Source organism: Phoenix dactylifera, chromosome 14, assembly GCF_009389715.1.
Source record: "Phoenix dactylifera cultivar Barhee BC4 chromosome 14, palm_55x_up_171113_PBpolish2nd_filt_p, whole genome shotgun sequence".
NCBI lineage: Eukaryota > Viridiplantae > Streptophyta > Magnoliopsida > Arecales > Arecaceae > Phoenix > Phoenix dactylifera.
The window spans coordinates 13,770,179-13,789,766 of NC_052405.1; the positions used below are offsets into that span (position 1 = coordinate 13,770,179).

General features: G+C 38.7%; 1 protein-coding gene across 1 annotated transcript; it reads right to left on the minus strand.

Annotated features, from left to right (window-relative positions):
- Positions 1–526: 526 nt before the first annotated feature.
- On the minus strand, positions 527–14,950 carry LOC120113071 (CBBY-like protein). Its single transcript, XM_039133764.1, is given in 9 exon segments — positions 527–896; positions 2,014–2,060; positions 2,062–2,095; positions 3,800–3,846; positions 4,754–4,849; positions 10,445–10,511; positions 13,400–13,558; positions 13,992–14,062; positions 14,516–14,950. Coding segments are annotated over 9 exon segments (1,047 nt in total). The 5' UTR covers positions 14,861–14,950; the 3' UTR covers positions 527–715.
- Positions 14,951–19,588: the final 4,638 nt, after the last annotated feature.

Genomic DNA, 19,588 nt, shown 5'->3' on the forward strand with positions numbered 1-19,588 from the left:
AAATTAAGTTAAACAAAATAGCAAATATATTTGTGGATTCTAGTGATGATATGAGAATTCTGTTGGAAAGATTTAGATGTGATACCACCTCGGGATGTAATCCAAACACCATGCAACTAAGTTTATCCCTAGCAGTCCAAGCAAAGGAATAAACTAGAATTGAGCATAAAAAGAGCAGTCTTCTCATTTTCGGAAATCTCCTATGCCAAAATACTTTTTACTGTCTGCAAAAGAGAGGTTTATCATTAGTCAATAAGTTGGATCTTCCAGCAAATCGGAATGGCACTTCGTCAAGGCTTGAGCTGTTGCCACGGTGTCAGTCATACAGGACCATTCTATCCTATCTAAAGTTGGAATATTCAAGCTTCTTAATAAGGGTGCAAAGTTTTGAGCTTGAAGGATAATATGCTGTCTCCAATTACTTACAAATGGTTTAGAAAAAGGATTTTGACAAGAGAGCGCAGCATAGCTGTGCAAGATGAATTCTTGCTTCCATTCATTAAACAGATTGAGCATGTAAGACCGGTTCACAAAAATGGACCATTTATAGTTAAAAAAAGAAAATGTCATTGAGAACATATTGGCATGCCTGCAATCTCACAGTGAAGCATTTATGTTACCAACAGGAAATCAATCTTTCCAATATTTCTTTGGATTTGATACAACACTAATTACACCAAGCATGTTGCCAATTTTCATTTCTATCTTCACTATGTCATGCAAAAACCGGGTAACATGGTTGGCAGAACAAGCCTGGGAGATTTACAACTATGAGCTGACATATTGTTTTTTGGAGGAGGTTAGCACAAAACGTCAAGTCGAACCGAACCTCAGGAGGGTCTCCAATACAATCAAATACTGCATCTGCTGTCACAAAGTCCTCCTCGGCAGTGTAACTGCAAAAGAAACACAGCGACGCATCTGACTTGACAAACAAAGATTATATAATGCATGCATTCTATTTTAGATTCACATATCTATTAAGTTATAAAATGGAGGATTAGGCATTTATTTTTATCAAATACGTAAGCTATTGTACCGGTGTTTGAGTGTGTATTTAACATTATTTTCACTATTTAGAACGTCTAACCTGCCTTTAGTATCTATCTGATTATATTCGATTCTTTGCATTTCTAGATTAAAAATTCTTTTATATTGATATATGCAAATTGAATGCTTTGGTCAAACAGCTTAATTATCTGCAACAGTTTGAATCCCAGGAAAGATTGTCCAGTTGACTGCTAAATTTGCCAAATCTGTTGAAGATAAGACGGTTATTCTGCATCAAGTAGGCTTCAGCTTCATAATTTTATATCACCTGACCTAAGATTAGATTTTATACTTCAGCTGTTTATGAATGACCTCGTAAAGTTTCTACTGCCTGGTAAGAAATATTATCAAAAATTAACCACAACTTTTATGAGTGCATCATATAGTTCAAAACTTCAAAAATTCAAATAGTCACCCGGGGAGTCCAAGGGACAAAAAAGGAAAAAAAGAGCAAAAAAACTGTGGATGTTTCAGAAACACTTCTAAAGCCACCATCACTCAGATATCACTCATGTAACAATGTAACTGTAACAACGTAGCACTGCATCATACCATTCTAGGTTGTAATGCAGACATCGATAAGAATATTCAACTTGTTGCATGAATGAACATTATAGATTGAATAAAATGTTTCAAGCATGGGTACAGAACTATAATTGCCCTGTGGCGTAATATTTGGTACTACATGATAAGCCCCATGCACTGATAGCTCTGCTGAGAAAATAAATTTCCATCCAAGTATATTAAAGAATATATTATTAATGGGCTCGAATTCCCTTTAAAACTTTGAAATCAGCTATCTTAGACCATATAGCATGCTTTAGTTATTATCATTTATAAGTGATTAGCTCCAGGTTGAAAAACATACCTTCAAGAAACCAATTTCAACATTTAATGCTCAAAAATGACATATGGGCCCATCGTCTATTTATAATGAAAATGTAGGAGAGAAACTATGCTTACCCGCTTTTTGTTACTATGCACTTCATGCCAGCAGCTTTTGCTGCGGCAAAGACCTATGGCACTGTCCTCTACCACAACACAACTGGAAAGCATGGGAAAACAAAGATTAAAACAACAAACCCATTTCACATTTGTTCCTTTGAAACATTATAAAAGATATAATGAAATAAGTCTCTGGATAATGTAAGATTAGCAATAGACTTGACTAGAACTAAAATGGAAATTTTGAAGTTCCATTGAATACAAAGGCCAAAAAAGAAAAGTTGAAAGTATGACAATCTGTATCATTACATTTTGCAATTACCTTCTGAAAATTCATGGAAGGGGAAAGAATATTAACGTAGTATATATATACCAGATGTGCATATACACGTACATGTATAATATGTATGTAGATCTATATATATGTATACATGACGGAGGATCAGAAAATGAAAGTGGGCACCTTGTAATATTATAGATGAAAATAGGTGCTGCCCGTTCAGAAAGCCTCCTGATGACAGACCACTTACAAGCTCCTAGACAAAGCTTCATTCCTCCAACCATAGCCCACACCCTTTCCACTCTCTAATAATGTAAATGTAGAGGCATTTGGAAAGGCCACTTCTTCACAAGGTAATTCCTCCCACCATGGTCAATTTCAAAGAGGTCTTTGAAAAGGTCTTGGAACTACATTCCCCTAGCGAAAGTTATGGTTTCTCTATTTGTGCTTTTAGGGTTTTTTAGCTAGTAGTTATTGGACAAACAAAAATAGTCACAGCTTCATCTTAGAATTGTGTTCGTCAACCTTAGTCAATGTCACTTCTGTGATAAAACATTACTGCAGGCACTTCCAAACGTGATGAGTGTTTGGCTCAGTATTTTCTAGTATCGGATAATCTTTCTCTCAGCTTCTTCACCACTCAGGTTGCTTTGCTAAAGTATTTCTGGACCTGTATGATCCATTTCATTACCCATCTGCACCAGATATTTGGCCACTGGATTCTGCTTCTATGAATCAGTCCACCAACGATTGTCCATTCCATTTTAGTTAATTGAAAGGAATCATCTAACCTCCGATGGCGACAAGGGACCCAGAAAACAAGATGGTAGTTGAGAAAGTTGCCACCTGGAAACTTCAGGGTTAAGGAGGTTTAGTTAAATATGGTGGCAAAAAAGGAGGATTTTACAGTGCATGTTTCCAATAAAAAAACAACCAGCTAACAGAAATGGAGGACTGGAATAACAAATTAAAACAACAAATTATGGGAATAAGTTGGATCTTTTAGCAAATGACATTTAAAAATCAGAAAAAAGGAACATAATTGTAGAATGAAGCATAAGCATCATAAAAGAACCATGATTAAAGATTTTGTACAGGTTCAGGAAACAAAAAAGAACCAATTTAAACTAACCAAGTTCTCATAGTCAAGCAACTGTGTATTATTGAGAGAAGCAAAAAGATTCTACACATGGGCTTCAGCATGCTTAGAGAAAGCATGCCAGAACCAATTTATGTAACTCTATGGATGTAAAACAAAAAAAACAGGATAGATGAATTAATTAAATCTTTACACCACAATAATGGCAAGCACAGGAAGCAATAAGTAGTTGAGTATTCACAAAGAGATAGAATAATACTTTTCGATATAGCATAATTGCAATCATATTAAAACGGAATATATATATACACACACTTTACAGTTGAATAGTAATTTCTAAAAGATTATCTAAAACTTTCATGTCTTTTATGAACTTGTGAAGCTTATATAAAGTGCTCAAGTCTCCATGTAATGTTAAGCAATACCAAGATGGCTCAACACCAAGAGTATCAGCTGCTAGTAGATAGATGGCCTGCACAAAGAGAGAGAATAATCAGCATCATAAACTTTTATTCAGAAAGATACAAAGTTATGCTAATAGAAATTTGGGTGAATAACTGACAATAAAAAAATTATTAACAAGCACCCAACAATACATGGGAAAATACATCTGAGAAGCAAGCTAGTTTTCCCCTCTTCCCTGTTACTTCAGTACTTGAAGCATGATTTTATTCAAATTCTGTAAACCAAATACCCAGAGATCCTTCCTAAATTGCACATGAGAAAGGAGATTGCATAAGATGGAATCAAATTGTATTTTTTTGTTTTTGGCATCTCTATGATACATCAACTATTCCATGTGCGGTTGATCAATATGGCATTTGTTATGTTAGACTATTAATGTGTAGAATCTTGGATGAATAACAGCTGTTCTGCGTAGAACTGAGAATAAAGTAAAATTATTGACCTTCATTTGCATTCATTTGCACCCTAATTTATAAGCCAAAACACCTAAGAAGGAAAACCCATTTAAAGTATTATGCAGGTTTCAATACAAGTGAATTGAAAGTGATAAATAAGTATAGAATCTATTTAGGTTGTCATATGATCCTTAAGTCCAGGAAACTATCTGCTGTAAGTCATTAAATATAACTGCTATCATGGAGAAAAAGTCATATTATGCTGGATATCAGAATTAAAAAAAGAGCTAACTGAAAGAAAAGACTTTAATAATAGCTTAAATAAACATTCAATGAGAATCCAAATCCAAGTCCCTTGAATTCCCATTTTCATATTGTGATTTTTGATTAGAAAAGATTAATTGATAGAATCCAAAAAATAAAGTTTAGTGAACCTTGAAACCAGAGGAAAGAGAGGATAAAGATTTGGATATTGGAATAAACAAAACAACACAAACCCAAATAGAGAAAAATAGTTACCGGATCAGGCTTTTTACGAGGAACCACGTCTCCTGCAAATATTGTTATCTTCTCTGTTCGTTCAGGGCCTAACAGGAAGGAAACTATAGCTGCAACCTGCATCCAACATATGTATTCAATGGTCAAAATGTTTTAAAATTTCCAGTAATTAAAATTTTTAAAATTAAAAAGGAAATTGTAAATAACTTTTTGTCCTGAGAATTTTTCCAAAAATATAATGGATTCAGGTAGGAAAATGGACTGCCAACATCTCACTATGCAGGCAAACAGGATTTAGTATAGACAAGTAAACTTTATACATGAATTTACAATAACAGATTCTAAAGAGAAAAGCTACTAATACAAAAGTGGCTATCAGAAAACATCAACAGCGTCCCCTGAACTTAATGATTCCATGCAACATCCTTGGTGAAAGGTTCAAGCCTGATGATTTATTCTAGTTCAATTTTTAAAAATTAGAGAACCTTCTGAATCAATTCTTTTCCATTCTCTCCTGTGAACTTTTATAACATGATATGAAGCAATTAGGAAGCTTAGACACAAGAAACAGAAGCCAAATTGTTACTCAAAGACCAAAAGCCTATTAAAAAACAATGAATAAAAAAGAGATGCTTCAGCTATTACAAAAGACGAAAAGGAGGACGAGCAAAGTACCAGTTTAATATGTGGACCACTGATTTTCCCTCAAGCTGAAGCGGCAAGCAAGGTAAAAATAGCACCATTATTGCTTACTTAAGTATTTCTACCTAATTTGGCAAGTGAGTCAGCTGAGTAATTTATTTTGCAAAACTAGAACTAGAAGGGATTGATTTAACAAGGGTTATCACGAGATCCTATCCAGATTCATACACCTATAGATATGGCGCAGATCCATATATAGATTCAAAAACCATATAAAATATTGAAGGTATCGAACTGATTTTTGTGAGACCACCCTGGACTCAAACACAGTCTGGACCTGATAGTTCATACAGTGTTTAATGTACAATTTTACTCTTATTCCTTCATGTTTCTTCTTGTAAAATTTATCTATGATACTTTTTAGCTGTCACCAGCGAATTGTTTTGAGAATATATAAAAAAATAAGCTTACCAAATAACAATACACACTTGAACAGTTGAACCAATACCTAACCCAATCAGTACCCCAGTGTCAACTTAATTATCTTTCTCTCTCAGTGTCCAATGTCAACTTAGCATGCTTTCTTAGGCATAAACTAGATCTCTCCAGATCATTTCCACAAAACTTCATGAGAATGTTTTGCCTTAACTTAATATGCCTTTCTTCCATTGTGTTATACATCTCCTTATGAGTTTACGCTATGATGCTGGACTGGGTTATCGAACATGTTCTTATATCATGTCCAATGGGCTAAGTGAGATACAAACTGAAAGTTTTTTGCTTAAGATAAATTCATGTTTAGGAAGCCAGCATATCATCTACTAATAGACAGGTCAATCAGAAATTGGAAACTTGTAGGATGCTTTAAACATGGCTTTGAGATTTGTGCATGACAAGATGATGGCGGAAAGCTGTTACTAGGCTCAGGCAATGGCGATGCATCTGCTGTGCAAAAATCTCAGAGCCATTGTGGAGTGATTGATTGAAACCCTATTTGATTTTGATGAGCTCAAGCATTTGAGTATATCTTATATTTTACTAATGAATTCAATTGAGTGTTTCAGTGAAAATCTTGTCTAAATGTCTCTAGACTTGGCTCAAGATATTTTGGATAAGGTATGAAGTCAGATTGAACCAAAGTCTGAGGACTCGAGTCGACTCCAGGATATTACGAGTCGACTCCAAGCGTATCAGAATCACTGGCACGGGGCTCGAGTCGACTCCAGACCAGTACGAGTCGACTCCGACTGAGAACAGACAGACGAACAGAAAGCATCAACTCAAAACCTGTCAGCGAGTCGACTCCTGAAGTGCGCGAGTCGACTCCGATGCTTACCGAGTCGACTCCGGAGTAATATGAGTCGACTCCAAGAAGCTACAGTCAGAAAAGTCAGAGAGCGTTATTTCGACCCTGAGATTCGAGTCGACTCCGGGGGAACGCGAGTCGACTCCGATGGTTGGCAGGTCGACTCCAAAGAAAGTGAGAGTCGACTCTCAGTGGAACACTAGGCAAAAGTCAGAGAACCGTTTTTCGGACTCTGAGATTCGAGTCGACTCCCGCAATACACGAGTCGACTCCGAGACAGCGCGACACCAAAAAGGCAGAAGGCCATATTTCGGAAACTGAGAGGCGAGTCGACTCCCAGACAGCTCGAGTCGACTCCAAGGCAGCGCTCCACCAAAAAGACAAGAAGGCCAAGTTTCGGAAACTGAGAGCCGAGTCGACTCCAGAGAAGTTCGAGTCGACTCCAAGACTGGACGAGCCAAAAGACAGAAGATCGGAGTTCGGGCTCTGAGCGCCGAGTCGACTCCCAGGATTATCGAGTCGACTCCAGTGGGCCAAGTTGAAAATTGGCTCCGTGGATTTCATGAGATGAGCCGACTCCGAAAATGCCAAGTCAGCTCCAGAAGTTGGCGAGGTCGACTCCGGGTCAAGACGAGTCGACTCCCAGTCGAAGAGGCCACTTTAATTCAAATCCGGAACAGTTGCCGAGTCGACTCCAGAAAAGCATGAGTCGACTCCCGCTACAGCCGAGTCGACGTCCGACCCCCCAACGGACATATTGTCAGGTTGTGCAGAGTGTGCAGAACGGGCAGAAAAAGGTCTCTAACGGCTAGTTTCCGTGGGGGATGGTTTTAAATAGCCACAGAGGACTGTAGCAAGGAAGAGAACGACCATTCCATTCAAAGAGATCAAGCTTTCATTCTTTGCAAGTTGGTTTTCAACGAAAAGAGGGAAGAGCGGCATTAACTTCATCCAACTTCCTCTTTCCAGCATTTTAAAGAAGCCTCCTCCTGCATTCAAGTCGACCAGACATTCAAGAGGAGGACCCGAAGCTCAAGAAGCCCTACTCAACTCCAACTCAAACGTGTTTGAGGGCTTCTAACCTCTCTTCAGTTTATATTGTTATTTATCTGCTTTTGAGAAGCTTGTTTTCCGTTTGTCCCTTTTATTTACATCTTGTCTTTGCTTGGTTCAATCGGGGATTGAATCAAGGGTGTAGAGGTTGGTTGGTGAGCCGAGTGTAAAACCAACGTGTGTAAGGGTTCGATTGTGATCCCGGAAAAAACAATCGGGGTGGTTCTAGTCGGTGAGCCAGGGAAAACCGACCGAGTTCGTTGTGAGCTCGTAAAACAACAAGTTTGGTTGTGAGCTTGTAAAACAACCGGCTGTAATCCAAAGGTTATAGTGAATTCCCAAGTGAGACTTGGGGAGTGGACGTAGGAGCAAGGGTTAGCTCCGAACCACTATAAAACATTGTGTTTGTGATTGATTGTCTCTCTCTATTTCTCTCATTTCATTCACAGCACATATAAACGAATCAATCATCACGCTAAAGCATTAATTAGTCATCCACAAACGTTTTAAATAGCTAAGTTATTTTAAAACCCAATTCACCCCCCCCCCCTCTTGGGTTGTCTATCTGGGCAACAGCCATTAATGGAAAACTCCTGTTCAAATGGAAACTTGTTCTCATTGCCATAGCAAACTTAAAACCGCACCCGTCCCACAGTTCTAGGATTTCTTTTTATAAAAAAAATGATTGAAATGCCAGCATCTAGGATTGAATCCAGAAAATCTCCCTAGTGCACACAAAAGTACTGTACCCAAGCTCCATTTATCACATCATTCAGTGAATAGGAGTTGTGAATAAGGTGACTGTTTGGGCATCCAAAGCTCTGTTGGGGGAAAATATATTACATCAATCTAACTTGTGCATGTTTTCTCTGCAGACCATATTTCTTTTGCAGGGTTCCTTGAATTGACATCAGGCTCTAAAGACATGTACAACATGAATAGAATCAAGAATCTTAGTATAGGAAGAATGCAGACCACAGGTGGGCCACAAGTGACCAATTTATTGAGTCATTGCCTTCTTCAAATCCCCTCACTTGGAAATCCCTTATCTTGTTTAGCTGTTCTTTCTCCTTAGTTTATATCATTAGTTATTGGGTCATGATCTAAGGGATGTTTAGCCCACAATCTAGCTGTAATACCTCCTTCGCCACTCTTGCCTTAAAAGTAAAAGGAGAACAAGTGTGGAATTGGTCAATGGTCGACACTACTTCAGGATTCAAGTCTTATCACCATGGTTGCTTCAAGCTTCAAGTAAAGACAGAAGAGAAAGCGACAAGGGAAGAAGAAAAGAGAAGGACAAGAGAAAAGAAACAGGTTATCCTAAGGCTAAGATATTTACAATTCCTCTAAACATCTGTTACACTGACAATGACAAGCCTAAGAGATGACTTTCTCTCAGCATCTGCATTGCTATGGTCACAAAGATGAGAACCTCAAGATAGAACAGAGGGTTAGTGATGGGGTGAATTTTAGGGTTTAGGTGTTTTGCAAGCATCAAGAGAATATAATACACATTTTAGTAAGACGCCTCTCTCAGTTGCTTGCAAGTGATGGGCTGGGTGGGTTAACCCATCCTGGTCTTAAAATGTTAGCTAGTACTAAAACAGGTTATACTTCATGTATCTTCATTATTTTCATTAGCATGAGACTGATGAATTTAATTATGTTTAAAAGGGATTGTCATATCATAAATATTTAAATCTGATTTTATGAAATGAAATTTAGGTTTTCGGAAAAGTTCATCCAACCCTACCTCAAAGTCAATTCAGGCCTCAAAATTTAGGCCTAGTTAGGGCTGATGCCTATCTTTAGAAGCTCATATATTTAGTGTCAGTCCAAGGCTAATACAATAAAACTAATAAGATGGTGATAAATACCTCAATTTTGAATCTGTCGACATGGTTATGGCGTGGTACAACATAGTAAATACTAGGTCTATAATTTTATTAGTTCCAAAAGAAAGAACAGTCTAAAGATGGAAGATCCCAAAAACTAAAAAGAAGATGTTACATATGGTGCATGTATATCTCCAAACCATCAAACTCCAGAGAATAAGTTGAACAAAAACAATATAGAATGCAGAGCCAACATGTGCATGCCATTATAATTGTGGGCGTCTTTGTAGTTGTCAGTCTAAACCCACAAACAGCTGTAGGCTACTTGCTAACTTTGTATAGAAAAGTAAAGCTTTGTAACTAGAAATAAATGAATGCTTTAATGTTGTTTGTACTCATGAATGCATGTGCTTCGTATGGAAGAAACATACATAATGTAGCATTCTAGCATCATTTTACAACAACAAATTGCAGTTCCATGCCAAATCTATCCTGTAATGCAATACCCTTTGGTCCTCTGCAATTCTAGCTCATTACCTGCTTACACGATATTTAATGCAGCAATATGTAACTTATTGGTGGCTTGCATCTTTCCAGCATCAAGTATGTTGACCTACTACACTATATTTCACTTATAAGTGTGTATGGATTCAATTATACACATTGAAGTCAAATATCATTTGGAGGACCTATTACAATTAAGAGAAGCAAGCATAGTGATGAACTATAAATTAAGATATAACTTACCAGGCTACAAACTATGAGTTTTTAAAAGTAAACAGAGTTCCTAGTTAGTAGACTACAACTATTCTACAAATTTATTTTCCTGAGCAAAATAATATGGCACATGTAATTGTGGAACCTGATAATTCATACCGCCTTCTCATTAGAAGTGCTGCACACGGCAACTTTCACCCCTTTTGCCAGAGCCTCATCAATCAGCCTAAACAATTAAATAAGTTTAAATTATTAAACTATCTAGTGGTTAAATGAATAACATACTGTAGGAAACCCACAGACCTTAGCATGCATTATCACAAGAAATCGAATATCCTTTTTTCACTTTTTTCTCGTTCTTCCCGAGAATAATGGTGGGAGCACGATGTGTTAGAATTATCTGGGTCAAATACTTGGAAAATAACACCACCAAGATTTGAACTTATAACCCTCATCCACATAGAGGGATGCAACACTAGGCTAAAGCCCAACTTGTAGACCAATTAATTGGTGATTTCCATGACATGGTTTCAATATAAGATTTGATTTCAGAAAGCCTTGTGTTAGCTTATATTTTGTTAAACTTGCATAGGTAATCTTTTTGATCATGCAAAGCAAAATTAGTCACCACAAATTTAGCTTCACTAACAAATACCAGCATTAAAGCATGATTTTTTGTATAAACTTTACAAAAGCATATTTTAGCCTAAAAATCTGAGCAAACATCAACAAAATGGCCTTGCAACAATGAAATAACGAACCAAAATGAAGTTTGTGTTGTCCATGTGGAAGGTTTCAAGTGATGCTGCTACTGGACTGGGTAGTGCCCAGCATAGACATGACATGCCATGCTAAAATTTGAAAAACAGAAAAAATGTAGTACCCTTTTTACTAGCAATTTTTTAACAAACAAATTAATAGATGTCTTGCCTACCATTTCAGTGCCAATACTAAACCAGCATGGCAAGTACCGGCCAACACAGACTGGCATAGACTGGCACTTGAAACCTTGCCGACACACATCATTTTTTCCTTCCTTTTAAAAATTGGTCATAACTTGTTCGTGCATGCTCATAGAAACAGCAAATGGAATTGGGCTAGATGTTTTATTTCTATTATTATCACTAGCTCAGGTAGTAATTTGTGGCTGCTGTAGGAGAAGTTTGCCACAATCATTCAGAAAGAAAGGAGGAGGGAAGGAAATGGAGATGAGAAATCATTCAAACACTTTTGGTAGACCACAAGGCCAGCAATCACATCATGGCAAGTACTCATTGCTCACTAGAGTGCATCTATAACCCAAGGGAAGGTCCATAACTCATGAGACATCCAAAAGATGTAGATCACCTAATTTAAATAACCAAGCCACCCAGGCACCAACTTAGTGGATCCAACAACCAACATGCCCTCATAAGTGTGATCACTAATAAAACTATTTCCACATTCTTGGGTATTACGAGATCTATCGCAAAGAAGGATATAAATAATATTGGCATGTGCACCTATATTTGTAACTTGTAAGTATATATATACATATTAACATACACACACACATAAATAGATACATAGCATTTGGTATCCAGTGCTGTCAATACCAAATCAAATAGTAGCCCTTTCAAAATGAACATCCAAACCATTGATCATGATCTACAATCTCTAAGTTACCTAGAAACCATAAATCATTTGTTTGTATGTCTCTTATCTACAAATCAAATGACGAAATGAGCATTTTAACAATATGATACCATGCTTGGATTTGATTTATTGTTTAAAAGCAGCCATATTAGTTTGATTTTTGTTTTTATGTGCTTTAAGATGTTTCCATCAAGATCAGTGGTTTGAACTTCAAATTATATTAGCCTATCAGGTAATTTATCTCAATAACTATATTGCAATCATCCAGAACCTCTTGATGTATGGGTAAGAGACCTCCAAGACACTTATTTTCTAGTTTCTAGGCAATTTAACCATTGTAGATCATGATCAACTCTGTGAATTTTCATTTTTGAAAGATCACCATTAAATTTGTGTTGATAGTATTTGGAGACACAAATTATCGATGGCCTGGTATAACCAGCAGAAGACCAATAAATATCTATAACTACTCAAGGGCAGGCATCCAAGATATGATGGTTTGACTTCATGTATGACCGACCATAGTACTTTCACCATTTAATAAATGAATTCTACTTCATAATGCTTTCACCGTTCATCATATGTTGGCCCGTATGCACTTGCCTAGTTGTACAAACAAACTCCATGGGACCTTTAATGGGAAAAATTATACCACTATGCACTTAGAGTTCAAATCCTTCATCTGCTGCACTTAAACTTGCAATTAAATTCTGTTATAGTGTTTTTTGCTTCATAAAATTAGGATATTTTTTACAAGAAAGGTAGAGTAGCCTGCAGTCTACCACATTTCAATTGGTAAACTCGCCCAATTAGCATTGAAGAAACATTTCACTAGCAATTGACCATTTTTCTAAACTGGAACATCTCTTAAATGTTGGAGCATACAAACTACAATATCAAAATGAGGCTACCTAGCAGCTTTTGTAATTGGATAATAACACTGCCATGCCATCAAATGAAGAACTAGGCACATTATTGTGGTTTAATTTAAACTTCGAGTAAGCCTTCCCAATGTCCTCAGATCATTTAATTCTACTCCATAACCTGTTTGTAGTTTTCCATCAGGATCCACCAGGGCATAGCTTGGTTTTCTTTTGAGCATCCTCTTTCTTGACAACACATTCTTCAACATTTTCCTTACTAAAGGCTGATGTCTTCTTTGGAACTAGATATCTCAACATCAAGGAATGAGTTAGGATTACTAAGGAAGCTTATGCTTTACAAGTAGAAATATAAATATATGATATTATTACGGTATTGTCTTAGTAAGTTGTACTTAACATCATAAGTTCAGGGTTGTAAATGGCATTATCTTCCTGAGAGGGTGTGGGCTTCAAAAGCCGATCTGTGAGAATGACGTTCTTAAGAATTCCAAACTTCATAAAAACTAAGGCAGTACACCATGTAAGATAATGGATCAAAAACTGCAACAGATCTCAATTACAGTTTTATTTGATTGGAAACTTGAAAATGTCTGACCTTGCAACACCAGGTCGGAGAGGAAGCAGCTTCTTCTCAATAAGGGCCATGAACAATTCTGTTTTCCTTTTGTGAAGAGAAGCTATAAAATCTTTTCTTTCTTCTTCAGACTTTGGTGCTTTATCCGGCCAACCCACCTTGTTGAAATATGCTGTCATTCTAACATACCATGGATACATCATTAAATAGTCAGAAATCAAAGTAGTTAGAATAAAAATTAGGCAAGAACCTAGAAAAACATCTCCAGATTAACCAATTTTTATATAATATTTTATTTATGAACAAATATCTTATTACAAAGAAAATGAACAAAAAATCCACTAATTCAATTCATACTTCAAAATAGAAGAATCAGATGCCGCATATTTTTTAGTTAGATTTCATTTTGGCATAATAATCACATGGAAGTCCCAATATGTCCTTCGACCAAAGTTGTTGTAGCCCTAACGCATAAAAGGTAAGTATTTAAATTTGATCATCCCTTCATTAAAACCATTAATGATGATTGACTTCATAAATCAAGTTAACAAATTAGCATGATGGGGCTGGTATAACCTTCAAATCAAGATTTTTAAGATATAAGAGCTTTTACCTCTCCTTTCCACCACCGATCTTGAGCAATTCACCATATAGCTCCACATCCCAGCTAACACCCAATTCCTTCTGTAATTGTACCAACGAACATCAAAGAAAAAAAAATCTTCATTTTCTTGACAAGAAAAGTTTTCTATTTGTAGTCAAACAGACCACAGGAACTTCACAGTCAATCTCCAATTTGAAAGATTGATATCAAGGACTCCATACTTCTTTACTAATCGGTACAGAAGAATAGCATCTTTCATGATTGAACTACAACTCGAATCAAAGAAAACCATTCAATTTTACAACTGACTTCGAAATAAGATTCATCTGATTGCGCAAAATGTGAACTTTTGCCACTACACAAAGAGGCTCTGCGGCTATAAATGATTCAAAATGCTTAAAAAGCCTATTCACTGGACTAATCATAATACGGCAAAGCCCAAAACATGTATCAGCAAACTAATTCAAATCAAAATCTTTATTAGCATATAAGCATCGAATTCCCAAGCTAAACCAGAAATTCTAGCATCAAACCTCGGCAAAGGTCTCGTTAAAGGAAATCCGGTGGCCGTCTTTCTCCGTGTCAACGAGCACGCCATCGCAGTCGAAGAGCAGAGCTGCCGGAAGCAGCGGAGTCGAAGAAGAAGAAGAGGAAGAAGAACAGACCACGCTTCGCCGGCGACTGCGAGGAATCGCTCCACCTACCCACCTCCTCCTTTCCAAAGAGGAGGAAGAACGGAAAGGTGGCGTCCTTCTGCCATGGAACTGGGGAGTGGGAACAGAAGTAATAGTTCTCGAAAGCAAAAAAGGAGAAGAGAGGCTTTTCTTCGATAGAATAATTACGCAGGAATAAGCTGGAGAAGCAGCAGTCGCGGCCATTGGCGACCGAGCTTTTCACCTTCTTTTTTTGGTTCTTTTCGGCCTGGAAAAGAAGGCTTATCTGGAAACCCGCCACAAATTTGGGCTGTGAGTGTTGTACGGGTTCGGCTTGTATCGGTCTTTTTATTTTAATTTTATTTTTATTTTTATTTTTTTCTAAAACGGGCAGCCTCACATTATACGAATATAGATCCATTCAATAAAATGTAAAAACAAAATATCGCGGAGAACCGTAGGCAACTTTTTCTTCTGCATTTATAAAGTACCGTCTGAATAACTAGTCACGTAAAAAGCCACCAATCTGCGGTTCTATTGACCTTCCTATAAATATGCTTTCCATTTTTGTCCATGAAGGTTGTATCGGTTGCGCAAAAGAATGATGTTCTTCCTTCGTACCATTGGAGCGCTCTATACAATCCAAAAGTAATCTCTTTTTTTTTTTTCGTTCATCCATCTGCATAAATTACAAAGCAAATACTATTCGATCGAATGGTGGATTGACAAGAAGGAAGGTGAATCCTTCTTTCCCGTGATGGATACGACCTCCGTTCGTCTTGCACAGCATTTCTTTCCCATAACTATCTGCCTCGCCTTGTGAACGGATTGGGGGAGAGCATCTGGGGCTTGTACAGGATTTGAGTTAACGGCCAGGTCAATGGGAGAACGGCTTCGTTCTCTCCATTCTTACTCTTTCTTTTTATTTTTGCTTCTATTTGTAAAAGTAAAACTTGTATCCAAAAACTTATGTTACGTATCAATCTATATTTTCAACTACATTTATATGGCAATGTAATGATAATGATTCAAAATTATTATGTTATAAACACATATATATATGATAATGAAATTATTTTAAAATATAGTTTTAAGTATTATATATATATAAGATTACGAGTCGACCTCATTGATGCAGATGATGAGCTAACCATGAACCTTAAAATAAAGGCCAAAAAACAAATTGGCTCATCGATTGGTTCAATATGTGGCATCATTTGCTACTCACACTCACTCATCATTTGTATCAATATAGCTTATGACATGATGAGCTGAAATTTTGTGGTGCATTGCCTAGAGGGATTTGGCTTCCATCCACAGTGGATCAGATGGATACAGGGTTGCATTCTGACACCGTCCTTTACACTACTAATTAATAGCTCACCGTCTCGCTACTTCAAGTCATCGGTGGGACTCCAACAAGAATCATCATATGTGCAGACACCCTGTCCCGATTTTTGCAGCAGGCGACGTCGACGCAAGAGATGGAGGCCTACAACCCGACGTAGGGGATGACCCCGATCTCACACTTATTATTTGCAGATGATTGTATGCTATTAGCTCATGCGACGAGGAGGTCAACACTAGCCATCAGAAGGATCCTGGGGACATACTGTTGGATATCTGGTCAGCAGATCAACCTGTCCAAGTCAGCCATCTGCTTTAGCCCGAAGACTGAGCATGGGGTGAAGGCATCTATCATGAGCATCCTGGGGATCGGTGAGCAGGAGAGGACCCTCAGGTACCTCAGGATTTCGATCACGGGACGCCGACTGCGCAGGAGGGAGTGTACGAGCATGGAGCAAAGTATCAGACATAGACTGGAGAGCTGGCAAGTGGGTGCACTATCGATGATGGGCAGAGTTATCCTGGTATGGTCAGTCCTGAGCTCCATTTCCATCTACTTGCTTTCTAATACCATGGTCCCACTTGCAACTCTACGAGGTTTGGAGAGGTTGTTCAGAAATTTCATCTAGGGGTGGCAGGGTGACAGAGGGGGTGTCCACCTTATGGCTTGGGAAACCATCTATCAGCCGATGAGCCAGGGTGGATGGGGTGTTCACTCACCGATCGAGCATAGGAAGATACTTTCGACCAGGCTGGCAGCCAAGTTTCTTCTGAAGCTGGCTAGTTTATGAGGCGCTCTGATGAGGGCGAAATATGATGACCCGGCAGCCCAGGACACCATGCACGCTGGACGAAGAGCATCTTTCATATGGAGGAAGATTTGTGCGCATATCCCGAGGGTGTTACCGAAGATCAGATGGGAGATCAGGGATGGCTAGACAGTCAGAATTTTGGAGGATAGGTGGTTAGCTAAGGGGATATTGTAGGGTTGGCCCACCATGGTTGACCATGGATGGCTGGAGGGCCGAAGGGTATGCGAGCTCTTCGTCAGAAGAAAGCGGAGGTGGGACATGGATCTCATTGGGCACATGTTCCGGGAGCATCTGGCTAAGAGGGTTCTAGTTGTGCCCATCCCGGAGAGGGCGACAGCTGACAAGAGAGTGTGGAGCATGTCTAGGTCGCCGATGGTGAGGGCCCGAGACCTCTCGGGGCTGGTCCCCGGGACCCTTGACTCGACAGATGGAGAGCAGATGGATTTGGAGGCTGCACATTCATCCTTGGGTTGCCTTATTTATCTGAAAGGTGGTCTGGGGATGCCTGCCTACTAGAGCTGTGTTGGGGAGGCGGGGTGTGAGGGTCCCTACAGTTTGTGTGACTTGCTCGGAGGTGGAGGAGACCATTTTCCACGCCCTCATAGACTGTTCGCGGGCCAAACAGATATGGTGCTATGCTTCGGGCTAGCCGGATCAGTGGCAGAGATGGTCGTCTGCCGAGGAGTTTTTATGATTTCTGGAGGCCTCGACATGAAGATCTGTGTTTGAGAAGAGGGGGACATCTGCTGCCTGTCTAGCCTACCAGTGTTGGCTGGATAGGAATGCCCGAGTCTTCAAGGGAGTCAGCCCTCATCCGAGGGTGATAGCGGCTAGAGCCCTTATGCAGGAGGCTGAGATCACCGGCGTTACAAAGGCATCACCTAAGTTGGCTGGGGACATCTGGGCCCTCCATTCTGCTCACACAACGTCTAGGACAGTACTCATCTCCTGGATGCCCCCATCCCCTGGTTTTCTCGAAGTGAACTTCGACGGCAGTGTGGATGATGAGGAAAGATGTAGCGGCGTGGGGTTCGCCATCCGAGATCACGACTCCAAATTAGTTGCGGCACATGGTCGGCGGACTTTTGACTCAACAGTGGTGTGTACCGAGCTTAGAGCAGCCTGGGAGGGCATCTACTATGCGAGGCGGACACTGGGTGCGGACCATATTATTCTCGAGTGCGATTCAGCCACAGTGGTTGAATGGATCCAGAGACAAGGATGCACTGCTAAAGACCGGCTGTTGATCCATGAGATTTGGAGGTTGATGGAGGAGTGTGACTCCCACCAGACTTCACACGTGTTTAGGGAGGCCAACGAAGCAGTTGATTGGGTGGCCTCCTATACGGCCCACCACTCCGGTGGTTTTGTTTGGGTTGGAAGTGGGTCTATTCCAAGGCCATTATGTAGTGTTTTATTTTCTAATTTTGTTGACTGCATTCACATCTGTAGTGTGTGAGCCGCCGTTGCACCAAAAAAAAATAAATAGTGTGGCTTCATCCCGAGCATTCAAATGCATGGTGCCCTCTGACCCCATACGCATAACATGCAGTATTTATCAGGAAAGATTTTTTAGGAATACTTGTAATGTTTCTCTTCGTTCATGCATGCTCCTTGTCCCTCCTTTTGCGGTTGGTAGTATGATGTTTAGTATTATTTCTAGGTATGCATCCCATAGGGAGAAAGCAAGATTCTTGTTGCCACCTATTCTAAGTTTGTTGAAAGCTAGTGAAGGGCTTATGCCCTCTCCAGCTTCTTTTAGCATGTAGTGCCTTTTGATAGGTATCACTCAGTAGCACATCATGTAATTTGCAATCTCATCATAGATTATAACCCATAAGCCAATGAGGTAATGAATTACATGACTTCATTCTCATATGGCCATGCTAAAATGGATATCTTGAAAAACTCCTCCATATAGTCGGTGTTCTTCATCTTTTCAATATTCGCTTATTAATGTTGATTATTCTCTCACCAAATAAATGGATAGCCTTATAATTTAAAAGTCATGATCTTCATTTTCATATGGTTGAGGATGCTTATAGCTTCAAAGAACCCTTTGGTTGTGGTGATCCAGTTAAGGAAGTCCTTTGGATTTAACCTCCCATGAAACTTAAAAAACTCAAGTTTAATGCTAAAGTGCCTATCACTATTTTGCATAGCTCGATTATCAAATCGGGGAAGTCGAGCTATGCCATGATTTAGAGAATGCAGTGAAAGGGTTGATGGGATGCTTAGAAGATGCATTCAACAGCACATCATCCTTTCAATCTAATTCTCTAATGCAGTGTTCTTGACCGAACTATGATCATGCTTCATTTTTAGTTGTTTATCTCCACATTTTTTGGATTAATCTCTAACATATAGAGCATTGTGGGTACTTCGGAGAACTATGATTTCAATGTCAATCAGAGCATCAGGTCTAACCAAAACCGCTCTGATACCAAAATAATGGACGTGGTGATTTCTCTTCAAAGGGAAAAAGGATCTATCTAACAAAGGAGTAGCAAGAAAGGAGGAACAAGCTACAAGAATAATAAAATCAACTCGCAGAAAAATAGAGAATAGAACTAGAATTTTAATTCAACTCAAGGTGGTTTTTACAATTTCTAGGTATTTCAATTTATAATTGTAGGACCCTTAAACCTACCAATGAACACGTCCACATTTGTTTCTTGCTGAAAATAAAAGAGATTTCTACAAAAAAGAAAAATAATGGTAAAATAGAATCTCCCGACAAGTGTACTAGGATTTGATTTGGTACGAATATGAAAAATAGTTAAGGAAATAATCT